This window comes from Prionailurus bengalensis, chromosome A2 (assembly GCF_016509475.1).
Source record: "Prionailurus bengalensis isolate Pbe53 chromosome A2, Fcat_Pben_1.1_paternal_pri, whole genome shotgun sequence".
Lineage (NCBI taxonomy): Eukaryota > Metazoa > Chordata > Mammalia > Carnivora > Felidae > Prionailurus > Prionailurus bengalensis.
The window spans coordinates 13,238,277-13,262,440 of record NC_057348.1 but is presented as its reverse complement, the minus strand read 5'-3'; the positions used below and the strand labels follow the sequence as shown (position 1 = coordinate 13,262,440).

Below are 24,164 nucleotides of genomic sequence, written 5' to 3'. Positions count from 1 at the left end.
AAATAAATAAATAAACATTAAAAAAAATTTTTTTAAGACTTCAACTGGTTTTTCAGGGTGCCTGGCTGGCTCAGTCAGTACAGCACGGGACTCTTGATCTTGGGGCCATGAGTTCAAGCCCCACACGGAGCATATCATTGACTTAAAAAAAAAAAAAAGACCTCTTAATTTGTTTCCCACCCTTAATCCTGACTGATATGCTACATTTTTGATACATAATAAGTGATGATACATCCACAGACCCAGCCGCAATTACAGCACGCTACAGGGGAATGTGGGAGGACTGAATAGTGTCCTGTACCAAAGATACCCACGTCCTACTGCCCCGAAAGTGTGAATGTTATTTCAAATGGTATAAAGGAGTGTTCTCTGTGGCAGCCCGTATCCTAAAATTGGAATGATACAGAGAAGATTAGCACGGCCCCTGCACAAGGATGCACGTACATGGCAAAAGGAACGTTGTAGACGCAATTAAGGACCTTGAGACGGTGGGAGATTCTCCTGGATTATCCAAGTGGGCCCTAAAGGCAATCACAAGGCTCCCTGTAAGAGGGACGGAAGAAGGTCAGAGGAAGGAGTAGGAGATGGGATACAGGAAGTGGCTGTGAGCCAAGGAACGCCCGCGATTCCAGAAGCTGGAAAAAACAAGGACTTGGATTCTCCCCTAAATCCTCCAGAAGGAAGTGAGCCTCCTGACATCTTGACTGTCCTCAGGTGAAACGGGTTCCAGACTTCCGAATACAACTTCTTTTAAAAAAATGTTTCTTAATGTTTATTCATTTCTGAGACAGAGACAGAGCCTGCGTGGGGGAGGGGCAGAGAGAGGGAGACACAGACTCCGAAGCAGGCTCCAGGCTCTGAGCTGTCAGCACAGAACGCGACACGGGGCTCGAACTCGCAAACCGTGAGATGGTGGCCTGAGCTGAAGTCGGTTGCTCAATCGACTGAGCCACCCAGGCGCCCCTCACTTCTTTTTTTTTTTTAATTTCTATTCATTTTTGAGAGAGAGAGAGAGCAGGGAGTGGGCAGAGAGGGGGGTGGGACAGAGGATCCAAAGCGGGCTCCACTGCTGAGAGCAGAGAGCCCAATGCAGGGCTCGAACCCGCAAGATCAGGACCTGAGCTGAAGTCAGAACCTTAACCGACTGAGCCACCCGGGCGCCCCTGAATGTACCTTCTGATATATACGCGTTATCTGTGGGAACGTGGAAATATACATATTTCGGAAGGAAGGATAGGATTCTCCTGGAGATTTTATTCAAGATAAAATTGGGGTTCCCAGGCACCACCTCTAAGCTTCTAACCCTTTCAATCCGGCGGCAGAGCCTGAGAATCTATGTTTTAACCAGAGAAATTTCAAAGCAAACTTCCCTTCATGCCACACACACACACACAAAAAGACCCTTCTAGAGATTCCTGTCCCCAAGACGCTGAATGGAATGGTGCAGGATTCTCAACCACAGCACTGTGGACTTTTGGGGCCAAAGCAGTCTTTCTCGTGGGGCCGTCCTGTGCATTATAGGACATTCGGTGGTGTCCCTGGTTTCTACCCACCAGATGCCAGTAGCAGCCCCCACCCCCCGTCGTAACCACCAGAGACGTCCCCAGACATCACCAGATGTCCCCGAGGAACAAAAACACCCAGTTGAGATCCACTGGGTGGATCTGAAAGTAAGATTTAGAAACACCCCGAGTAACTGGAACACCAGAGAAGTGACTCCGAGGTTCCACGAGAGGGGATCGGTTAATACGCTCGCATCACCCGCCTCCGAAAAAACACACGGGGAACGGTCAGGACTTAACGAGAAGAGTAAATACGGCAGCCGCACGAGAAAACACACACACCCATCCTTCCAGCATTTTCACCTGTATCGACTCACCCAACTGAAGTAGGAGCTCCAGCAGGAAGATGCGTCCTGCAACACCGCTCTCAGTGGGGCCGGGACGCTCTTGGGCTGGACCGGCCGAGTGCACGGTCCGTCACCATCGCGGAACTTTGTATGTGACGTCCCGGAAGAGAACTGGTAGACGTCTGCACTGATCAGAGTGTCCACGGTATGTTGTGACATTTCAAAAGGAAATTGCCGAGGGGCACCTGGGTGGCTCAGTCGGTTGGGCCTCCAACTCTCGACTTTGGCTCCGGTCGTGATCTTACAGTGCGTGACATCGAGCCCTTCATCGGGCTCCGCTGCGGACAGTGCGGGGGCCTGTTTGGGATTCTCTCTCTCCCTCTCTCAGCCCTTCCCCTGCTCGCCCGCGTTCTCTCCCTCTCTCCCAAAATAATACACTTAAAAAAAAAAAAAAAGACAATTGCTGAAAAACTGGGTGCAATCTCATCGCATGTTTACATTCTACTTCTGCAAGGATCACACACTGTGTTATTTTGTAAAAGGCCTGGGCAGGTGCCCACGTGCTCCAAGGGCTTGAGAATCTTGAGGACCTTTAAGTATTGGACAAAGGAGATCCAAAGGCGGTTGGGTGTGGATAAACGCCCCACCTCCGTCGCCCCTGGGGTGGGACTGCTCTGATGCGGTCTCCTGAGGTCCCCGGTTGCCCAGAGTCAAGTGCTCCCTGGCGTCCTAATCTCCCGTCCCCACGCCCCCTCGGGGCTTCCTGGAGTCACCTCTCTGACAACTCAAATCCTCATCTTAGGAGTTTCCCGGAGACCCCAAAACACGGCAGCCTGTCTCCTCAATCTGTCGGCGGCGGCAACCCCGCGGTCGACCCCACAGGACACAGCGCACTTGGCCAGCTGTCCCCGGGCTATTCCAGGGAAGTTTTATGGGGCTCTCACTACACCCTCACCCGCATTCACTCCACCAGTGGGTTTCTCTCCGGCACCTGGCTTCCTCCCACACGGGCCGGCAGCGGGGGCGGGGAGCGTGATTGTGCGCCGGTGGTCAGCGGAGCAGTGGACCAAGAAAAGAACACAGATTTATGTGAAAACCAACCGGGAACATTTAATAAAAAAATAAGCAAGTTATCCAGGACCTGACCCAGTGAGCAGTCGTCCCTACGAGAGCAAAGTCCTGGCTCTGACATTCATTCCAGGCCAAAGACACAGCAAGCCCTCCAGCCCCCGCTGGGGGACATCCTGCCCAGGCCTCGGGCAGGACCCCCGGGGGGGGGCAGCTGAGCCCACGCAAGGCCCCAAACACACAAACAACCCCACCGAAGGCTTCAACACAGGAACCCCACTGCGCAGGCAGGACCCACACGTGGGATGCAGGCCGGGGAGGTCGAGCCAACAGGGGGGCGGGTCAAAACAGGAGCAGGGGTGAGCACAGGAGACCCAGCCCCCGTATTCATCCCTTGCCCCCTCCAGGGGGGCTGGGTCTAGGGGAGCTTGCGTGTGGCCCTGTGGTCACTGGGACCCGCAGCCGCCCCCCGTGAGGGAAGAGCCACCCTCCCTCCTGGGTGGTGGGGGGGGGATTTTGTCTGCACAAGCTTGGGTGATGGGGGTGGGGAGGGGTGGGCAGGGGTCAAACTCAGCCAATCATTCCCCAGTCCCACTGGGAGTCCATGAGGTCTGGTACACAGTAGGCATTCAATAAATGCCCGCTGCACAAAGAGATAAAAGACTCGTCTTGTGCATCTCGGTGGCCCGGCACGTAGCACGTGGCCCGGCACACACGTAGGTGACCCGGTGCCGACCCGGCGAGTGTTACACTGTATCGCTAATGCCTGTAGGTGCTCTTTAGATGGGGTGGGGGGTGGGGGGGAGGAAACCGATCGAAGCATGAAAAGCACCTTGTTTCTCTTCATCCCCAGCACACAGCAGGCACTCGATAAATGCTCTGAGTCAGTGAGAACTTGTCTTTGTGTCACGAGTACCAGGCAGGCACAGAGCGGGTGCTCGGATGTGTTGTTGGAAGAAATGAACGAAAGGGGCTGGTCAATCTCAATATTCCCAGAGCCTAGGATGGTTGGTGCCCAGCCTACAGTAGGCGTTCAATAAATACTTAAATGAATCAAAACAATGACTGTGCATCACTAGTGCTGATTCTTGGGGCGGTGGGGGGAGGGGCGGTCGGTAGAACCTTGACGACTGAATCGATCACTGGCCTACGGAAAAACTGCGCCTCGCTCACTGCCGCTAACACAGAAGCCTGGGACACAGCGGGGACTTCAGGTGTTCGGCCCCTGAAGACAGGAACGTGTCTCGTTCCCATCTGATCCCCCCCGGTTCCGGGCCCCGTTTCCGGCATACAGTAGGCACTCCATTAAAGCTGCCTGCGTGCACGTGATTGCTGAACGAGAGCTGGCTGGATACCGCCTTGCGTGGAGAGCCCTCTGCGGCCGGCCAGGGGTCCGCAGGGGGCTGGGGGGGGTGGCCCTTCTGTCCCCGGGGAGCACAAGGAGGCTGGGCCAGCGATGCCTGCTTTGGTGTTTCGGCCGCAGCCCCTCAGAGCTCGTCTCGGGCGGCGCTGTCCAGAGGGGACTGCAGCACGTCTGAGTTCTTGGCCTCGCGACTCAGTGCCTGCTGCTCGCGCATCTTCTGGGATTTGGCACGGTCCCAGTCGGTCTTGACGTGTTCGTTGTTCCACACGACCGACGTCTCCGTGTCACTCACGTAGCCATCGTCCCCTGTGTAGTGCGTGGGGTAGATGAGCAGGGGCTCCACCGAGAAGGCGCGAAGGTTGCGGGGCGAGAAGTGGGCCTTGTACTCAGACCTGGGGGGGGGGCGGCGAGAGGAGAGGCAGCAGTGGGTTGGGAGTAAGGGACAGACCGAGACGGAAGTGGGCAGGGCAGTGGCGGGGGGTGGAGGGGGATCACGTGGAGCCGGAGGGTGGGGGTAGCATGGGGGGAAGAAGCAGGCAGAGGAAAAGACACCCTTGGGACAGACACACGGCAAGAGCCCACCCAGGACAGACCCACGGCAAGAGCCCGGCCCGCGTGCCCGCCGCAACCCCCTCTCACACTGGGTGCTTGTCAAACATGACGGGCAGGAACTCGTCGACAGGCAGCATCTTGGAGAGCGGCTGGGCCGCCAGCAGCTTGCGGGCGCCTTGCAGGGAGATCACGTAGGCCAGCGTCCAGTAGGAGTAATCGGCCTCCACCAGGTTCCTCACACGGGGCACAGCCTTCTCCGGCCTCTCCACCTGCATCCTCTTCCGGCCCACGTAGCTGGGGTGCAGAGTTAGGGCCCTGTCACCCCCCCTCCTTCCCGCCCGCCGGAGGACGCCCAGCGAGCAAATCAGAGACCTAGCGAGCCTCCGTCAGGCCCCGGGGTGGCGGCAGGCGTGGTGTGTTTGGGGAGCGATGGGGAGGCCGGAGTGGCTGGGCCAGGGAGGACCCCAGGGGCTAGGGTATGCAGGGAGGAGACTGGGTTTTTCCAAGGGCACTGGGGAGCCACGGGAGGATCTGGAGCTGGGAAGGGAAGGATGTCCTGGACCCTCGCTGAGGCTGAACCACGGGAAGGAGTGGGGCCGGGAGGGAAGCTGCTCTGACTTCACAAGGCTGTGGGGCAGCTGGGCAAGGCGCGGGAATGTGGTGAGGGGTCAGGGACGAAGGGGTACGGCTGCTGCTCCTGTTACAAACATGGTCCACAGTCTGGGGCCTAGAGCCTGCATCAGGGCCCTGCATCCAGCAGGACAGCGAGAGAGAGAGAGAGAGAGAGAGAGAGAGAAGAAAGGACAGAGGCAGGGAGGAGGATCCAACTGACCTAGAGGAGATTCCAAAGGACTGTTCCAGAAATAGGCTGGCCACACCCCACCTCGAGCTGGTCCAAGACCCAGGCTCCCCGGCTATGCCCCCACAGTCCGCCAGGCCCCCAGCTTCTGGGAACACTCCCAAGCCCTGACCACACCCACCCCAGGCCACGCCCCAAGCCCCGGCTGCTCTCAGATCCGGGGAGCGCGGGCCTCTTCTGCTATACCCCCAAGAGTTGGCTCAGCCTGTTAACTTGCAAAGGCCATCAGACCTACAGGCTCTAGGCCACCCTTCTGAGCTCCAGGCTCCAGCTCCACCCCACCCCAAACTGGGCCCCGGACCACGCCACCAATCCTGCCCCCACCCCCCGACTCACATGAGGTCCCAGTCCAGACCCTCCCGTTCCACGTCCCGCATGAGGTTCAGCAGGCGTCTCTTGAAGAAGATCTCAAAGCGCAGGTCGTCCTCGAACACAAGCGACTTCCGCAGCCCGCGGTCCACCACCTGAGGGAGGACGCCCTGCCCACGTCACACAAAGACCAAGGCCAGACCCGACCCTGAAGTCGGCTCTGCTTAAAGGCCCTGGGGCAGCCGGAGAGAAGCAAACAGGCACCTTCCTCACCGTCTTTTGGATTGACCTCCCTCCCTTTGAGGGTGGCTGCCGAGCCCCTGGCACGGGGCTGGCGTTGGTTAATGTCCCTGTGGCCGTCATTTCTAATTGTAAATGTTGAGCACAGAGACCAGGCTCCGGAGACATTTGACAGCAGGTGGGTGGGAAGAGGCCTCAACTGGGGGCCCTGGGTCTCAGACCCCACCTTCTGTGGGAGCCGGGCTCCCCCTCCCTCCCTAGTCTGTTTTCCCCTCTGCACAAAGGAGGGACAACAGCTGCCCCACCCAGAGTTCAGGGCACGGCGGCCCGGTGAAGCAGTCACCGGAGAGAGGTCCTATGTCCCGCTGAAGTTCCGGAAGCCTGCAGGGGGCGCCAGCGATCCCCTCCCGGAGGGGCCAGAAGTCTGAGGACCCGAGGACAGCCCACCCTCCCCTGCGAGGCCTACCTCCTTCCAGATGTTATAGTGGCTGAGGAAGCAGCCCAGCTCGCCCTTGGTGAGGGGCCGCCCGTGGTAGGGGTCCCGGTAGCCGGGCAGCATCTGGATGCCCAGCGCCTCCACCTGGCTGGTGTTCATGGCTCTGGAGGCAGGGAGCAGGGGTCAGAGGAAGCCCCGCTCGGCCTGCCATCCCGCCGTCAGCCCGCCCCCTCCCACCGTCCGCACCCGCCAGGGAGCTGTCTACACCCGTGCGTGTGGACCCCCCCCCGGGGTGGGACTCACTTGCCGTCCACGGCCTCCACCAGCCGGCACTCGATCTCCTGCGCCCGCAGCGCCCGCAGCATGCGGTCCCGCCGGTCCTGCCGTCGCTTCAGGTTGATCATGAAGACCTGCGGGCCCGGAGCTTCAGTGGGAGACTCCAGGCCGGGCCCCTGCCCCCACCCCCGCCCCCGGGGAAGGAAGGCCTGGCTCACCTCGTCAAAGCCCATCTTGTCAGGCGTCCCGGTGGGCACGGAGATGAACCTGGAGGGCTCCGCCGGTGGGTGCTTCACTGTGGGGAGGAGCGAGGCCACGGGGTCAGTGGGGTCCCTCAGGGAGGGGCCTGGCCTCCTAACAACCTATCCCAGCCCCTGTGTGACCACCGCCCCCCCCCCCCCTTCACCCCAAACTCCTTAGCCTGGCACTGGAGGCTGTGCCTGAGCCGGCTCCACTCACAACTCTGGTGCTAGTCTCTTTCCCCACCCCTACTCACTCGGGCTGTCAGCACTGCCCCAAATGCACCCCCTTCCTACTTCAGGACCTTTGCACACGCTGGGCTTCTGCCTGAAACCCCTTTCCTTCCCCCGCTCCATCCCCTGAGTTCTAAGACGGCCTCTTGAGTTGGAGCGGGGCACCTCCTCCTGGCTCCCACAACACCTGGGCTTCTGCCATCGAACCCCAATCCTGCAGTCCTACCTCTCTGGTTTCCTGTATCCCGTGTGCCCCACAGAACAGACACCAGGTCTGTCCACTCACGCTGAGTCCCCAGTGCCCAACGCTTGGTACGCAGCAGGCACTCAATAATTACTCGTAGAACGAGCACAGGAATGATGGCAAGCCGTGTGACGTTGACCTGCCTGGGCCTTGGCTTTCCTCATCTATAAAATGGGACTCTAATAAATAAAAACCACTAACAAAAAATTCTTTAAAATGGGATCCGATTTTAAAAACCTCCTCCTCCCAGAGGTTTCAGGAAAAGATGCCACGAAACGACACATATTATGGGTTGAACTGTGTCCTCCCCAGTATGTTGGCATCTTTACCCCCCGTACCTCGGAATGTGACCTTATTTGGAGGTAAGGTTTTAAAGACATAGTCAAGTTAAAATGGTGACTGGGATCCTTAGAAACATGGGAACTTTGGTTACAGACGCACGCGCAGAGGACCACAGGAAACGTGCAGGGGGACGGTGACCGTGTGACTGGAGCGCCTACAAGCCAAGCTATGCCAAGGACTTCAGAGTGGCCATGACCACTCCCCTGTCAGCTGCAGTGAACGACGCTCAGACCACGTCCCTGGGGCCCTGTCTTGGCACACCCCTGGTGGTTTCCCTCAGAAGGATCAGATCCGCGGGTGGACGGGGGGTTGGGGAGGCTCCTGCACGCCCACTGGGCTGGCCCAGAGGAGCCCAGCCTCACGGGCAGTGTGGCATCTGCAGCCGTCAAGAATACAGGCCCTATGTGAGCCTGAGGGACAGACACAGGCCCCTCTGTCTGGGACAGACCTGGGCGAGGCCCAAAGCCAACATGGGCCCCCCAGGGACACCACATCCTGGGTTTTTTTTTTGTTTTTTTTTTTTTTGCCTGCTGGGGGCCCTACACAGCTCTGACCACCCCCTGCCCTCTTTGGGGGAGCCGGAGACCAAGGGCAAGATGTTGGGGTCTGAGCACCCGGGTGCAAACTCCAGGTGCCTTTCCCTTCTCTCCCCTGGGGCCCAGGCTCTCCTGGCCTGCCTGTGGGGAGTGAGGATCTCCTCTTTATTGCCTGTTCTGGGAATGGAGCACATCGGGCATCCAGAAGGAGCAAAGCCATGCAGCCTTTCCAGAAAGTCACATCACAGTCGTTATAAAAATCTAACACCTTCAGACCCATCATGGGGTGAATAATCGAACTTGCCCAAAGAGAGGTCTGGCCTTTGTCCCCAGCTCCTGGGAGATGGAAGCCCTCCGAACATCCTGCCTGGCAGGACTATCTTTGTTTGCCTGGGGTCTTGGGCCACACCGGGTGGTCTATGCCAACAGTGTGATGTAGGATCTTGCGCCATGTGGAATCAGCTCGCCCTCTGCGAGGACTAGACGTGGAGGTCACCCATGTGGCAGTCAGCCAGGTCGCTGTGAGTCCAATAAAAACCCTGGACACCGAGGCTCAGGGGAGCACCCGTGGCTGGCAGTACACCATGCGTGTTGTTCACACTTTGGTGCTGGGAAAAGTACAAGCTGTCCACACGACCCCACAGAGAGGGGACGACTGGAAGTTCCATGCATGGAACGCTCCTGGATACCACCCCAGACACCCCTTCCCTCTGCTGACTGTAATCTGTGTCCTTTCACTCGTAATAAACCATAACTGTGAGTGTAACAGCTTCCGGTGAGCCCTGAGTCCTTCTAGCGAATTATCAGACCCGAGTGTGGTCTCAGGGACCCACGGACTCTGCAACTGGTCTAAGAAGTAAGAGAACTAGTAACACTAGGCAGCAAGGCAGGGGACGAGCCTCAGCTGCATCCAGCAGCCATGGCAACACCGGCGGGACGCTGGGCGGACGACCTGGTACTCGAGAGAGGCATGCGGGGCGATTCCACTTCCAGAAGCACCAGGCAGCCCAAACCCATCCGCTGAGGAAACAGGGGCGGTGGGAGGGCCAGGGGAAGGCCAGGGCCCGGGCTGTGGCCGGTGACAGGATACAAAAGCGATCATCACCCGCACACACACAACGCCCATCGCCGCCGTGTGGCTAAAGCTCGACGGACAGGACTTATATCGAGCAAGGTTTACGGGGCCGACAGGGAGAGATGCCACATAGTCCGGGGGCGGGGGCGGGGCGGTGGGGAAAGGAAGCAAGTCTCCGGGTTCCCCATACTCAGGGACCTCACGGAGCTTTTCTGCGAGTCTGAAGCTTCGCCGTAAGACAGACTTGAATGCGTGGGAAAAAAATCACACGCACAGCCTGAGTCCAAGCGCCCACGCGTGGACACGTGGTTTTCACTCAGACCAGAAGGAAGGATTTGCACCAACACCTGAAACCTCCAGCCCCTCCTTCCTGTCGTTCCATATGCTTTGCTCTGGCCCCTGAGAAACGGGGAAATATTCGCCCCTCTGTCATTTTCGGTTTCTAACAGCGGCACGAATGGTTTCCTGACCGGAGGTAACACTGGAAATGTTTGTGAAACTTTAAACTAGGAAAACTACGGAAGCCTCGGAGAGATTTCTCAGGATCTAGTCGCCAGTGGGAGTTGGTGACAAGCAGAGATCTACCTCCTGTGACTGCAGTCTGGTGGGGTTGGCTGGGCCGGGTGTGGGCATCCGTCCCAGATGCTCAGATGTTATGTGGGGTGGGGGTGGTGGTCTTCAGCCTGGTCACTTTGCAGCCTCCAGATGTCACCTCCAAATACCCAGAAGTTGCCCCAGAAGGCAGGGTGCCATTCCACCTTCAGCCACCAGGGGGTGCCACAGACAGAACTTTCTAGAGCATGGGCAGAGTGGGAAAGGAGCCCCAGAGCTGGGCTCCTCCCTGTCTGTGCGGTGGGAGGAGTGGCCATGCCGCCTCAGAGGCCGTCTTGGGGGAGTGTGTGGCCAGCACAGGGCGAGGCCCCCGTGGAGGTGGACAGTGTCTCACTGCTGGCTGCTCCGGAGATCCCCCAGCTGCTCAAACCACCACGAGGGCAGCTCAGCCCTGCGTGCCTGTCCCACCTCAGGGGCCCACAGGAGGGACGGCTGGCTTAACAGTTTATGGATTGATGTGTATACGTACATATATATTAGAAAGACGTGAGCTTGCAACTATGATACAAATGCCTTTTTAAAATAAATCTATTCAAGTGGGGAAAATAAAAGCATTCATGTAAGAGAAATACAAGACAAAGAATGGTGGATCTGGGGGTTGGCAGGGGTACAGATGAGGAAACGGCTCAAGATGACAGTGTCCCAGACACTACCATGCACATGAAGGTCTATCAGTGAAAAGCTGCTGCCCCTGGGCTCCCACACCCTCCATGGCTCCCGCCTGCCACCGGGGAAAAAGGCCTGTTCCTCAGCTTGGTGTCTGAGGCCACTGCCCCGGCCCCGCCTGCCAGCTCTGCCCAGCTCACCACCTCGATTTCTGCCCCGTCAACCTTGGCTGTTCGTTGGGCTCACGTCCCCTCCAGCCTCCTGGCCTTTGCGAGGGCTGATCCTCCGGCTGCAATCTTCCTGGCTAACTCCCGTCCACCCTGCATCTCAATGCCACCTCTTCCGGGAAGCCCACCCCGACCGCTCTCGGGAGGCTGCGCACAGCTACCTGCCCAAGCTGTTCGTGCTGGGTACCCCCTGCCCCCAGCCAAGGGACTGGCGCGTGGCAGACGCTCGCGTCGGGGGATGGGTGCGAGGTGGCGGAGAAAGGGAGGTGACTTGGGCGCGGGTGGACTCACCCATGACCTCCAGCTGCACGTGCATGAAGCTCTCGGCCTCATCCTGGAGGCTGCTGTGCGCCCGCAGCGGCACTGGCAGGAAGCCATATACCTCCTTGTTGCAGACGTACATCTGGACCTCTGGGGCCGAGAAAACAACAATCAGAAGTGCAAACGGCGGGGCTCCGGGGTGGCTCAGCCGGTTGAGCGTCTGACTTCGGCTTAGGTCGTGATCTCACGGTCCGTGGGTTCGAGTCCCGCGTCAGGCTCTGTGCTGAGAGCTCAGAGCTTGAAGCCTGCTTCGCTTCGGATGCTGTGCCTCCCTCCGTCTTTCTCTGCCCCTCCCCTGCTCGCGCTCTGTCTCTCTCTCTCTCAAAAATAAATAAACGTTAAAACGAATTATTAAAAAAAAAAAAATAGTGCAAATGGTGTGAAGCCGCATGGGCCCGGGTGGGGCTGGATCTGAGACAGGTCCCGCTGCTCCTGGCAACCAGCAGAGGCTCCTCAGTTCCCCATCTGGGGCCAGGAGCCAGAGGAGGGGCTCACGCTGCCGGGCGAGCCCATGACAAACTCCAGAGCTGTTAACAGGCGCCTTGCGCTGCCACGGACTCAGTCCCCGCAGGATTCCATGACAAACCAAACCGCAAAACAGCGGGTGGACCCCACCAGATGCACCCTTATGCCCAGAAAGGGGCTGCAGCTGAACAAAACATTAGTTACATCAGAGCCGTCTGCATTCGCCCTTTTCTGAGTGGTTTACATCTTTGTATCTTGTATAATCTTTTTTTTTTTCCCCTTAAAAAACAAACAAACAAACAAAACCCGGTGAAAATGATTTTACGTTTTAACTGGTTAAACTTTTTCTGTGAAGGGCCAGATGGTCAATATTTACGCTTGTGGGCCAGACAGTTCTGTCTGAATGACTCAGTTGCTGTTGGAACGCGAAAGCGGCCATAAATGATGCTTAAATGGATGGGCGTGGCTGCGTGCCGCTGAAACTTTATTTATAGGCCCTGAAATATGAATTTTATATGACTTTCAGATGTCACAGAATGTTCTCGTTCTTTTCATTTTTTTCCATTCAGGTGACCAACTATATACTTCTTATATATATTTGGTCTTTGTTCACAGTTTCTGGCTCACGGTTCCCAAACCCGTGGAATTTCCTAAATGTTGAGAGCTTAAAAGTGTCTCTTATGTTAAGAAGTGCCTTTTGAGAAGCATTTAAAGAGGACCCCCCCAACACACACACACACACACACACACACACACACTGAGTGCCAGGGGAATCAACCATGAATAGAAGGTTGGATTCTTCAGTCCCACCCCTCCGACCTCTGGGGAGAGGAGAGAGGTAGAGGCTGAATCACCAAGAGCCAACGATTCAATCAACTGCGTCTATGTCACGGAAGCCTCCATAGAAACCCGACAGGATGGGGTTCAGAGAGCTTCCGGGGTGGTAAACACGTGGAGATGTGAGGAGAGCAGTGCATGTGGAGAGGACGAGGAAGCTCGGCGCCCCTTCCCACGTACCTGGCCCTGGGCGTCTCCTCTACATGGCCGCTCCCGAGTTCTATCCTTTTATAATAAATCAGTAATCTAGTGAGTCGAGGGGTTTCCTGAATTCTGTGAGCCGCTCTGGCAAATTAATGGTGAGACCGTGGGTTGGTGGCTGGCATGTGAAGTCGGGGGCCGGGGCAGTCTTGTAGGACCGAGCCCTCAACCTGTGGAATCTGACGCTATCTCTGGGTAGACAGTGTTAGAACGGAGTTGAATGATAGGACACAATGCTGGTGTCCGAGAATTGCTTGTTGGACAACACGCGCCCCCACACACATACATGATGCAGTTGGGTCCAGGAACCAAAGGCATTCTTAGCTCGTGGCTACAGAAAAACAGATCGTGGGCCGGCTTTGGCCATGGGTCATAGCTGCCCACACGGTGGTTTTAAAAATACAAGTCAGCTATGGTTGGCTGTGTTCTCGCTCTCTTTAAAATGTTTTTTTTTTTGGGGGGGGGGGGGACACCTGGTGGCTCAGTCGGTTATGTGTCCGACTTCAGCTCAGGTCATGATCTCCCCGTTTGTGGGTTCAAGCCCCACGTCGGGCTCTGTGCTGACAGCTCGGAGCCCGGAGCCTGCTTTGGATTCTGCGTCTCCCTCTCTCTGCCCTTTCCCGCTTCCTCTCTCTGTCCCTCAAAAAATAAATGCTAAAAAAAAAATTTTTTTAAATTTTTTTCCCCTAGTTGTACAGTTAGGGAACAATTATGCTCAGCTACAGAAAACTGGGAGACCACAACAGGAGAATATCAAGATGGGAATAACCCTCAATAAATAGATCTTAAACACCTGGGGAGTGAAGCGCCCCAGCAAAGCTGGGGCTGGAAAATAAGTAGGTCCTGAGGATATCGCCTAACACCTGGCTACAGCCACACCTGAAGCCATCCCTGCATTCTGCAGCTCTGATTCTGTGAACCTTCTGTGGGCTCGGCACTGTCCCAATGAACCGGACGCCCCAGTGATGGCCAACTCCCTGCGGGCTCACCTGCTTGCTTGCAGGAGAAGGCAAAGACGATGATGTCGTCAAAGGACCAGGTGTAGTCGGGGTGAGGAGGGTAGAATGCCAAGTTCCTGGATGCCGCCTTCCGCAGGTCGATCAGGAAGGTCGAGTGCACCATGGGAACCGCAAAGCAGCCCTGACGGTCCCGCTTGCGAATGGGGATGTAGGCAGGTGTGCGTTTGTAGTAGCCCTGCAGGGAGAGGGGCAGAGTGCGGGGGTCCTTAAAGGTGAGGCAGGGGGCCTGGGACAACGGGAGGCATGGAACAACTCGGAGAGCAAGACCCAGATGCCAGCCTCTGGCCGCAGTGGGTATTCGCTGAGTGCAAAGCTCTGGGTGCGGTCAGGCCTCATCTGCACCCCCCCCCCCCCCGCCAGAACCTCGGCCACCCGGGGTGGGGGGGTGGGGGTGGCAGATAAGGGAAGGGAAGCGGTTGTCCACCCGCAGACCTAGCTCCACACTTCAGATCAGGAGGGAGCCACTGGGGGGCTCAGTCGCTTGGGCGTCCAACCTGGACTCTTGACTTCAGCTCAGGTCATGATCTCACGGTTCGTTGAGTTCGAACCCCACGTGGGGCTTTGCAAGGACAGCACAGAGCCTGCGCTGGATTCTGTTTTCCTCTCTCTCTGCCCCTCCCCTGCTAGCACTCTCCCTCTCAAAAATAAAGAAAGATTAAAAAATTAGAAAAAAAAAAAAAGAAGAAGAAAGGAGACATTAGGGAAGGAGGAAATCAGAAAGTCAAGAAAGGGGGGCGCCTGGGTGGCTCGGTCGGTTAAGCGACCGACTTCGGCTCAGGTCATGATCTCACGGTCCGTGAGTTCGAGCCCCGTGTCGGGCTCTGTGCTGACAGCTCAGAGCCTGGAGCCTGTTTCAGATTCTGTGTCTCCCTCTCTCTCTGCCCCTCCCCTGTTCATGCTCTGTCTCTCTCTGTCTCAAAAATAAATAAACGTTAAAAAAAAATTAAAAAAAAAAAAAAAAGAAAGTCAAGAAAGGGCTGGATCTTTGTGATCCTTTGATTTACGCTGGACAACTTCAAGGAAGTTGGGGGGAATCTTCTAGAAAAGATGACGTAACAGTCGGAGGTTGGTCTCTCTCTTCATCATACCTTTACAAACTGTAATTCTTAAGAGTGTAACATTTAGGTTTCTACGACATATTTTTAACAAATAGAAACCGTGAAACTGTTCACTTTAAAATGGTGAGTTTGGGGCGCCTGGGTAGCTGTTGGTTAAGCGTCTGACTCTTGATTTCGGCTCAGGTCATGATCTCACAGTTTGTGGGTTTGAGTCCCACGTCGGGCTCCATGCTGGCAGTGCAGAGCCTGCTTGGGATACTCCCTCTCTCTGCCTCCCCTGTTTGCTCTCTCTCTCAAAATAAATAAAAATAAACAAACAAAGCTGAGTTTTATGTTATGTGAATCACCCAACAATTAAAAAGACAGGCAGAGTCAAGAGGGGTCCCGGCTCCAGCCACCAAACCCCATTCCGCTGGCATGGTCCCCACTCCAGCACCTACCCTTTCACTCCCCCTGGAGTTGCCTGCAACCCCAGCCTCAACCCTGGGGTGGGACTTGTGGCCCAGGCTTGGTCAATCCGAACCTGGCATTTTCCTGGCTTCAGTAACTGGCTCGGGTGTAGGAGAAGACTAGACAGGGACCAAAGTGGACTTTGGCCAGACGGTGCTGGGATCATGCCTCAAGAGTCTGAAAATGAAGCCACCCAAAGGATGGAGGAAGATAGGAATGCTGTTTGAATACCTAGATCAAGCGGTGCCTGAAGTCCTATCCTGGCACCGCCCCTTCCTAGCTGTGTGAGCTTAGGCAAGTCAACTCCTCTCTGTGTTTCTATTTCTGCTTCAGTAACTGGGAAGAGGGTGGGGAGGAGAGGGCACAATCACAGCCCCTCCCCAGAGGAGCTACTTAAGGATTATCACAATGATGTTGTGAGATGCTCACATGAGGTGGTATGATAAGTTAGACTCTAGCCACAGCCCCCGTCGCTCACCCCTCCCACCCCCGGCCCACACCCTACCCCAGAAACCCCCTGACCTGGGAAGTCATCCCACACCAGAAGTTGGAGTACGCAGCCCGCGAATCCAGCATCGGGGCCACCACGGTCTTATTCTCGGCGATGAGGAGGCTCAGTGTGTCAGGGTTGAGGATCAGGTTGTCTGCATCCACAAACTGCAAAACACCCAATGCAGCATCAGCATGGGTCACGGGACTGACCTGGGCTGGGCCACGGCTCTGAACAGCCAGAGTCCTACAGGGGAGGGGCGCCTGGGGATCCCGGAGCAGCAGATGGGGCCCTGGAAGCCACCTGGCTCCTCAAGTGACAAGCCAAGTCATGCTCATACAATACACTACGCGGCAAGAGAAGGGACAGACCACACAGCACAAAGCAACATAAGTGGGTCCCAGATGTAGCACTGGAAACTTTCAAAACGGGCAGCGCTGGAGGACGAGGACAGTCGGAGCAGAGGCCACCTCTGTGCGGAGTGGCTGGGAGGAACACACGCTTCTCCTAACGTCAATTAGATGCTGATAAAAAGCGTATAAAAATCAGACCTTCACATAAGCCTTTTTTTTTTTTCCTTTAATGCCTCGAATGTTGGGATAAAAAGATGGTAACTTCCTTGTTGCAACATCAGATGAAATCTACCAGCCCGGGAACGGCGTCACCGTGGCGGGGGGGGGGGTGCCTGCTGGTCCCCCCACCCCAAACCACGCGTCACCAACACTCTCCAGCAAGGCCACGCCAGGATGCTCACCACAGTGTTATTTATCACACAACCCAGGGACGACCCAAGAGTCTGGTGGTGGCGAACCAGCCAGGGGGGTTCGGGCCGAGTCCCACCGCGGAGTGAGCCAAGACGGCTGGGAATCGCGCTGCAGTAAACGATCGGGTAAGGGTGGTCCTGTCCACCGGGGATACGCAGGTCACGATGCGATTCCACACTCCGAGGCGTGCTCCAGGACAACCGGAAACAGGGATGAGACATTTGCACACCCAGGTTCCCTGTGGTACTGGCCACAGCAGCCAAACGGCGGAAATGACCCAAGTGTCCATCGATGGCAGAAGGGATGAACAAAACGTGGTCCATCCGTTCAAGGAACATGACTCAGCCACAAAAAGGACTAGAGTTCTGGCACACGCTACCACATGGATGGGCCTTGAGAACATGGTACACGGTGAAGGACGCCAGACACAAAAGGCCACGTGGTGTCATGATTCATTTACATGAAATGTCCAGAACGGGCGCATCTATAGACACAGAGAGCAGACTGGTGGGTGCCAGGGGCTGGGGGAGGGGGAGTGGGGAGTGACTGCTCATGGGGACAGGGTCTCCCTCTGGGGTGCTGGGAATGTTCTGGAACTAGACAGAGGTTGTGGTTGCACAACATAATGAATGTACTAAATGCCGCTGAGTTGTCCGCTTTAAAACAGTTAATTTTATGTTATGTAAATTGCACCTCAATTAGAAAACACAGAAAAGCAGCCAGAAAGTGAGTCTCCCTGGGAGGTAAGATTATAAGGTTTGCTTGTTGTTTTTTTTTCTTTCCTAAGTTTCTTATTTTTTTCTTGTGTATTTTCACACCAGTAACACCTATATCGCTTGCAAAAGGAGGAAAAAAGAGGGTCCTTTTCTTCCCCTTTTTCTTTCTTTTCTTTCCTTCCTTCCTTCCTTCCTTCCTTTCTTTTTTTAGAGAGATCCTTTTTGTAACAATTTTAAAACACCGGACAAAGGGGTCCACATCCCAGTATGGATTTCCAAAGACCCCAGTCACAGAAAGACACTGGTATGCCAAAAGCTGCTTTGAGCTTTTGTTTTTGTTTTTGTTTTTTTAGTTTTAAACTAACACACTGAGTTCCGCCTAAGTTTGCTGAGGGAGAGAAGTGCAAGCCAGCCAGCCTCGAACCTGGGGAAGCAAACAAGGTGGCTCTGTGCTAGATGGTTCCAGGAGGGTCCAGTCTCCTCTCTGCACCTCACTGGTTCCGAGACTCCACCCAGCACATGGTCACCCCTGCTAACCCCATTCCTGCCCCAACAGACCCTGCTTCCCCATGGGGGAAGCCATGGGGCTTCTGAAAATCATAAATCAGAACACAGCTCTCCTGCGCTCACATACCCTCCATGGCTCCCCATTACCCTCAAAGTAAAAACGAAATCTCTCCCTTGGTCCGCATAGTCTGGCCCCCACCCACCACTCCAGGACCGCCTCCATCACCCCTCCAGCCACACCGGCCTCCTTGCCAGTCCCTGTATGCCCCACGGTTGTGCCCTACTCTGTTCCCTCTGCCCCAGACACTGTCCCCCAGTGTCCCCCTCAGAGGCTGGCTTCCTTCTTCCTTCGGATCCACTGCTAGGGTCCCCTCCTAAGGGAGGCCCCCAACCCTGCTCACTCATCACAACACCCTGATCATGCCATCTGTTGTGGACTGAACGGGGGCCCCCAGAAAACGATATGTTGAAATTCTGACCCCTGGTAACCTGTGACTGTGATCTTAATAGGGTCTTTGCACATGTAACTAAGATGTAGGTTAAGAGGGGGTCAGACTGGAGTAGGGTGGGCTCTAAATTCAATGACTAACGACCTGATAAGAAGAGACAGAGAGAGGAGTCCGTGTGACCCCAGAGGCAGGCAACAGAGCGATGTGGCCACAAGCCAAGGAACATGCGGAGCCCCCAGAAGCTGGAAGAAGTGAGGAAGGACCCTCCCCTAGAGCCTTCAGAGGGAGCAGAGCCCCGTGGACACCTTGACTTCAGACTTCTGGTCTCCAGAACCGCGTGACAATAAACTTCCATCATTTTAAGCCCCCCCCCCCGCCAGTGCGGGCTACTTTATCACCGTAGCCCCAGGACACCGATCCGCCACCAGCTGCCTTTGTACGATAGCAGCACTGGCTGCCTTTCGGTATGTCCTCACTCAGTTTCGTTTTCTGGTCCCGTCCACCTTTCCGGGGACGCTAGGAAGGCAGGGTGCAGCCCGTGCTGACCCTCACCGTGTCCTCGGGGTCCGGCTCGCGGATGGAGGGCAGGGGAGAGGCTCACAGACGTCTGCCCACTAAGTAAATAAGGAAGGTGCAGACCGCAGCTCAGGGCCCGGCGTGTAGATGGAGACCAACCACAGGTACGTCAGGCTGGCATGGGTGCACTCAGCCTCCATGGGGCGCCAGGCCCAGCCTTCAGTGCCGCCCACCCCCACCCGCACCAGGGGGGAGATCACGTCCAGATCAAGGGGATGGGCTGACGGGGCTCGCAGGCCTGTGGGGAGATACCTTAACATTACTGCACTTGCGCCTGAACCGTCCCTCCCTCCAGAGGCAATGGCCGGCCCAGAAGGAAGTGAAAGTCAGGCCCCATCGCCAGTGCCCCCCAGCCCCCCACCCCATCCTCTAGCTTCTCGGAATTCGCCCAGAGGATGTTATCGTCGGGCGTGCAGGAGGGGCAATAAAAAGGAGATGGCCCAGGGGCGCCTGGGTGGCGCAGTCGGTTAAGCCTCCGACTTCAGCTCAGGTCACGATCTCGCGGTCCGTGAGTTCGAGCCCCGCGTCAGGCTCTGGGCCGATGGCTCGGAGCCTGGAGCCTGTTTCCGATTCTGTGTCTCCCTCTCTCTCTGCCCCTCCCCCGTTCGTGCTCTGTCTCTCTCTGTCCCCAAAATAAATAAACGTTGAAAAAAAAAATTAAAAAAAAAAAAAAGGAGATGGCCCAAGGGTCCAACCACAGGGGACGGTTAGGAACACAACCTGATGACTAAGAGCCCAGGGGGCCCTGGACTGAATCCCAGCAACTCTGCTACCCAGCTGTGTCCCCTCTGACAACTCACTCCCCCTCAGAGCCTGTTTCCCTCCGTAAACGGGGCGGGGGGGGGGGGTTAAAGTTGGTCTCTACAGCCCACTGCTCCGGCCTCCCTCGGCCACCCAGATCTCCCCCGCCATCTGGGGGCAGCTGGCCGAGAAACTCACCAGGATGTAATCGGCCCACATGTCCCGGGCAGATTTCAGGGCTGCCTGGCGCAACTTCATAACGTGCTCGTAGCGTGAGTCGGACCAGTGTTTGGGGCCCTCCTCGTCCGGGTAGGACCTGCAGAGAGGCAGCTGTGCTGTGGGAAGCGTGGGGCACCATCGCAACCCGGGGGGCAGTGGTCAGAGAGGGCTTCCTGGAGGAGGGGATGTGTGGGCTGGATCTGAAGGCTGCGGGGAAGCAAGAGGAGAAAACTGGGGGAGGGAGCCCAGGGCCAGCTGCAGAGGAGGAAGAAAGCTCTGGAGATGGGGGTCGGGGGGGCCTCTATGCCTTGCAGGGTCATTCCTGAGGGTAAGAGGAGCCGCAGAAGCAAACTTGCAGCCTGTCCTCCCAGACTCGGAATCTGGTCTGGGCAGCAGACGGGTTAAGGAAAAAAACCTGAAAGGATTAAAGAAACCAGGGGTCAGCACTGCCCAGGGGATCATGGGGAAGCTAAGCAGTAGAGCTCGTGCCAGGGCACAGAGGGACACTGGGGACAAAGCAGTAGGTGTCCCCACCACCAGGAGGACAAGGGCCCAAGGGAACTGCGGGGAAGAGGATTTCTGGGGCAAAGGTCCAGCTGGAGGATTACGGCCCATTGAAGCTGAAGGCGGATCAGAGCAGTCAAGGCCAGCCCTTAAGGCTGCAGAGCTGGGACAATGGGAATCAGGAAAGGTGTGTGAATGAGGGCGCAGCGCAGTCCGGTTGTTGGGGCGTCGGGGTGGGGGGGGAGCGGGCATCCGGGCAGAAGCCGAAGCTCACCTGGGCTCCTCCGCCGGCCGCCACTCCACAGAGTGGTACCAACTCTTCACAGCCACCAGCCATTCGCGCAGCACAGCCGACGTATTGTCTGAGTTGTGGTCCGTGGCCACCCTGCGGGCAGAGCAGGACAGGCAGCGTGAGGCCGGGGACAGTGAGGCAGGGCAGACCACCGGGGCAGCAGGGCAACAACAGACTCCGGACCCCAAGCCAGCCTCCCACTAACTTATAGCCCTGGGCAAGATGCTTCCCCGCCTCGCTGCCTGTTTCCTCATCTGAAATACAGGTGAGGGAGGACTGGACCCACTTCCCTGGGCTGCAGAGGGGATCAAACGAACTCATTCTGGAAAAACACATCAGACGTTGTTAGTACAATTGAGCATCTAGGATCTTATAACCACCCCAAGTACTAAATAGGTACAATTTAGTTTTACCATGTTTTCAAAGTTTATTCATTTATTTTGTGAGAGAGAGAGAGAGAGAGAGAGAGAGAGGGAAAGAGAGAGCCCCAAGCAGGCTCCACTGTCAGCACAGAGCCAGAGGGGGGACTCGAACCCACGAACCCATGGGAACCCATGAGATCATGACTAGAGCCAAAATCAAGAGCCGGAGACTTAACTGACTGAGCCACCCAGGCGCCCCTGTGCAATTTAATTTTAAAATGTAGCCAGTATATCACATACGCTCACCCCCCCTTCCTCAATTGTCTCTTATGAGCAACACCACCTTATAGTGGGCTGTGGTTACTTATTAATTCAACAAACATTTCTTGGATTATCCAGGCTACGCAATCTGGGGTGGAGGAGTGAGAGCCATTTAAGAGTTCAGGTTTGGGGCGCCTGGGTGGCTCAGTCGGTTAAGCGTCCGACTTCAGCTCAGGTCACGATCTCGCGGTCCGTGGGTTCGAGCCCCGCGTCGGGCTCTAGGCTGATGGCTCAGAGCCTGGAGCCTGCTTCCGATTCTGTGTCTCCCTCTCTCTCTGACCCTCCCCCGTTCATGCTCTGTCTCTGTCTCAAAAATAAATAAACTTAAAAAAAAAAATTAAGAGTTCAGGTTAACCATAAAGATGAGAGCTATCCCCCCACCAAAAAAAAATTGTTATGAAGTCGCCAACAACAGCAGTGATGATTAGTAATGACAACATAAGGGTAAGAGTACTAGTCCCAGCTCTGGCCCGTCGGGCACCAAATCAGAGACGCCAGGCACAAGGGCTTCACAGGCATTAACTGGTTAATTTTCTGAGACGGACCCAACCGCAGTGACATTAAGGCCCCCCATTTTCCAGATGAGGAAACTGAGGCAGGAGGCGGGAAGTCACCAGTCAGGCAGAACTCGGCCCCATTCCCCTGCCACGAAAGAGCCACTTCCCCCTTTGGCCACTAGGGTCCGGTAACCCACCCACCCACGCTGGTTAGAGGGCAGGGAATCTGACTCCGGCTGGGTTCGGGATCCAAGGTAGCAGGAGCCGAAAGGTGTTTCTGTTAGCGGAAGTGCCGTGTGGGCCGCGGGGACCCCGGGTTCCCCTTCTTTGGGGCTGTGGGTGCTCCGAAGCGGGTTTGAGGGTTAGTCCCAGGCAGAGCGGCCCAGCCCTGGGCTGGGCGCGAGGGGTCCCGGATCTGCAGAGCGCGGTCGGTCAGTCCTAATGCGGCGGGGAAGGGACAGGGGGAGGGGCGGGACGGCAAAAGCAAAGGGCCCGCGCGCCCGGCCCGCCCCGAAGAGGGAAGCCAGCGGGGGCCACGCGTGGGTCCGGTCCAGGCCGCCCCGCCCGGTGCCGGGGCAGCAGGCAGCGCGTGGCGTGGAGCCGCCCGAATGGGGGCAAGCAGGCCGGGCGGGGGCCGAGCTCACCACAGCGCCGTGCGCTCCCGCGGGTGCCGCAGCCGCTCGAGCGCGCCCAGCGTGGCGGGCAGCGCGTGGGCCGCGTTGCGCGCCAGCAGCGCGACGAGGACTCGCGGCGCCTGCAGCGGCGACTCCGGGCTCCAGCGCTCCTCGGGGAAGTAGGCGGCGGCGCCCGGCGGGCCCCCCGGGGGCGGCAGCGCCAGCAGCAGCAGCAGCAGCAGCACCGGGCGCGGCCGCCAGCCCCGCCTGCACGCGCGTGGGGCCGCCGCCATCGCGCCACGCGTCGCCTTTAAGCCGTTTTTTCTGCCGGCGGACGCGGACCGCGCCTTGAAGAGGCCAGTGGGGGGCCCCGCCCTGCCGCGCGCCTTAAAGGGGAGGAGCGCCTGGAGTGAATCAGCCGTCTGGGCCCGTTTCCCAGGCCCCGCCCTCAGGACGGCCTTAAAGGCACAGAGAGCCCGGAGCCTTCCAATCTGACGTGACTCTGGTGCCTTCAAGGTGCCGGAGCTCAGAACAAGCCCTGCCTCCCGACACCTGCCCCCGCCTGATGTGCCTCCAGGCGGAGCTGGCTAGTTAGGACCAGGTTTCACGGGGGACGTCGTCTAGGGCTGTTGGGTGTGAAGCGCGCGTGGTCCCTGGCGTCCTGCAGACCTGGCTTCAAATTCAGCCCCCACCGTGGGCTCCCAGTGTGAGCCTCAGGTTGTCCGTCTGTACTATATAGGGTCTTCCCGACGCCTCAAGGCTGGCGGCTGCTGGAGCCAGATACTTGAAAATGCTGAGCACGCGATCTGGGGGCAGGGTGGGAGTTTCCAGAGAAATGCTATCAGGGAATTGTTTCCCAGGACTCTTATCAATGTACTTTACGATTGCTTGTTTCTCGGCCATTCTTAAAAACTAAGTTTTAAGAAGGATGCTCAGGTGTACATTTATTAGTATGGTGGTCGGAAGGAGGAGATTCAATATTGTTAAGTGAAATTCGGGGCACTGTAGTGTGTCCTTGTGCTCAGGGGACTGTAGGGCTTGAATTTAAGTAAGACAGGGCGGTGGGCTTGACCCAAAAAGCCTCACGGCTCCCGGCGCGCGGCTAACCGAGTCACGTGATATTTGCCCTTCCCCCTCCTGATGCCCTTCTCCTTATCCATCCGCTTCTTCCAAATTCATTTCTCTCCTTTCTTCTGTTCTCCAGTTTTTTCTACAATAATCATCTGTGCAAGTTCAGTTTTTAGCTGAATGTTTTGGAAGCGCAACCTAAAATGTACTGGTTACATGCTTGACTAAGGGAGTGGAGGAAGGGGGTCTGGCCACACCGGTCACTGCTGAATCCGAGTAGGGGCACACTTGGGGCTCTGCTTTAGGGGTACGTTAGAGACTTTCTGTAATAAAATGGCAAAAACAATTCTGCACTCTATGAACCTGGCCAGAGCATTCATATTAAGTTAGAAAAACAGAGTGACAAGATGTATCCCATACCCCGATACACTGAGAAAAGACTAGAAGGTTTTCGGACCAAAGACAAAGAGCGATTTTCTCCAGGAGGACTGGATGGCAAATTCTTGTTTCTCCAGTTTTGCAGGATTAACATCACATCCTGGGTTTAAAAACTACAACAACAGCTGTACAAGGCTGCAGAAGCACAAATGTTATATCTCAGAAGTTGGAGCTGAAGGGTAAAGTCA

The 24,164-nt window shown here is 56.6% G+C and overlaps 1 protein-coding gene and 1 non-coding gene across 2 annotated transcripts; one reads left to right on the top strand and one right to left on the bottom strand.

Moving 5' to 3' along the window:
- Positions 1-362: 362 nt before the first annotated feature.
- LOC122488806 lies at positions 363-464 on the top strand. The gene has a single exon (XR_006298729.1). It is a non-coding gene; the product is annotated as a U6 spliceosomal RNA (small nuclear RNA).
- A 2,469-nt stretch (positions 465-2,933) lies between these two features.
- COLGALT1 (collagen beta(1-O)galactosyltransferase 1) lies at positions 2,934-22,861 on the bottom strand. The gene is made up of 12 exons (XM_043586966.1): positions 22,501-22,861; positions 20,659-20,769; positions 19,860-19,977; positions 15,941-16,075; positions 13,881-14,085; positions 11,359-11,478; positions 7,171-7,247; positions 6,980-7,086; positions 6,707-6,839; positions 6,028-6,155; positions 4,920-5,126; positions 2,934-4,672 (listed from the first exon to the last, which is right to left on the bottom strand). The coding sequence occupies exons 1-12, from the start codon at positions 22,761-22,763 to the stop codon at positions 4,405-4,407; spliced, it is 1,872 nt and encodes a 623-aa protein (XP_043442901.1). The 5' UTR covers positions 22,764-22,861; the 3' UTR covers positions 2,934-4,404.
- Between the last annotated feature and the right edge of the window lie 1,303 nt (positions 22,862-24,164).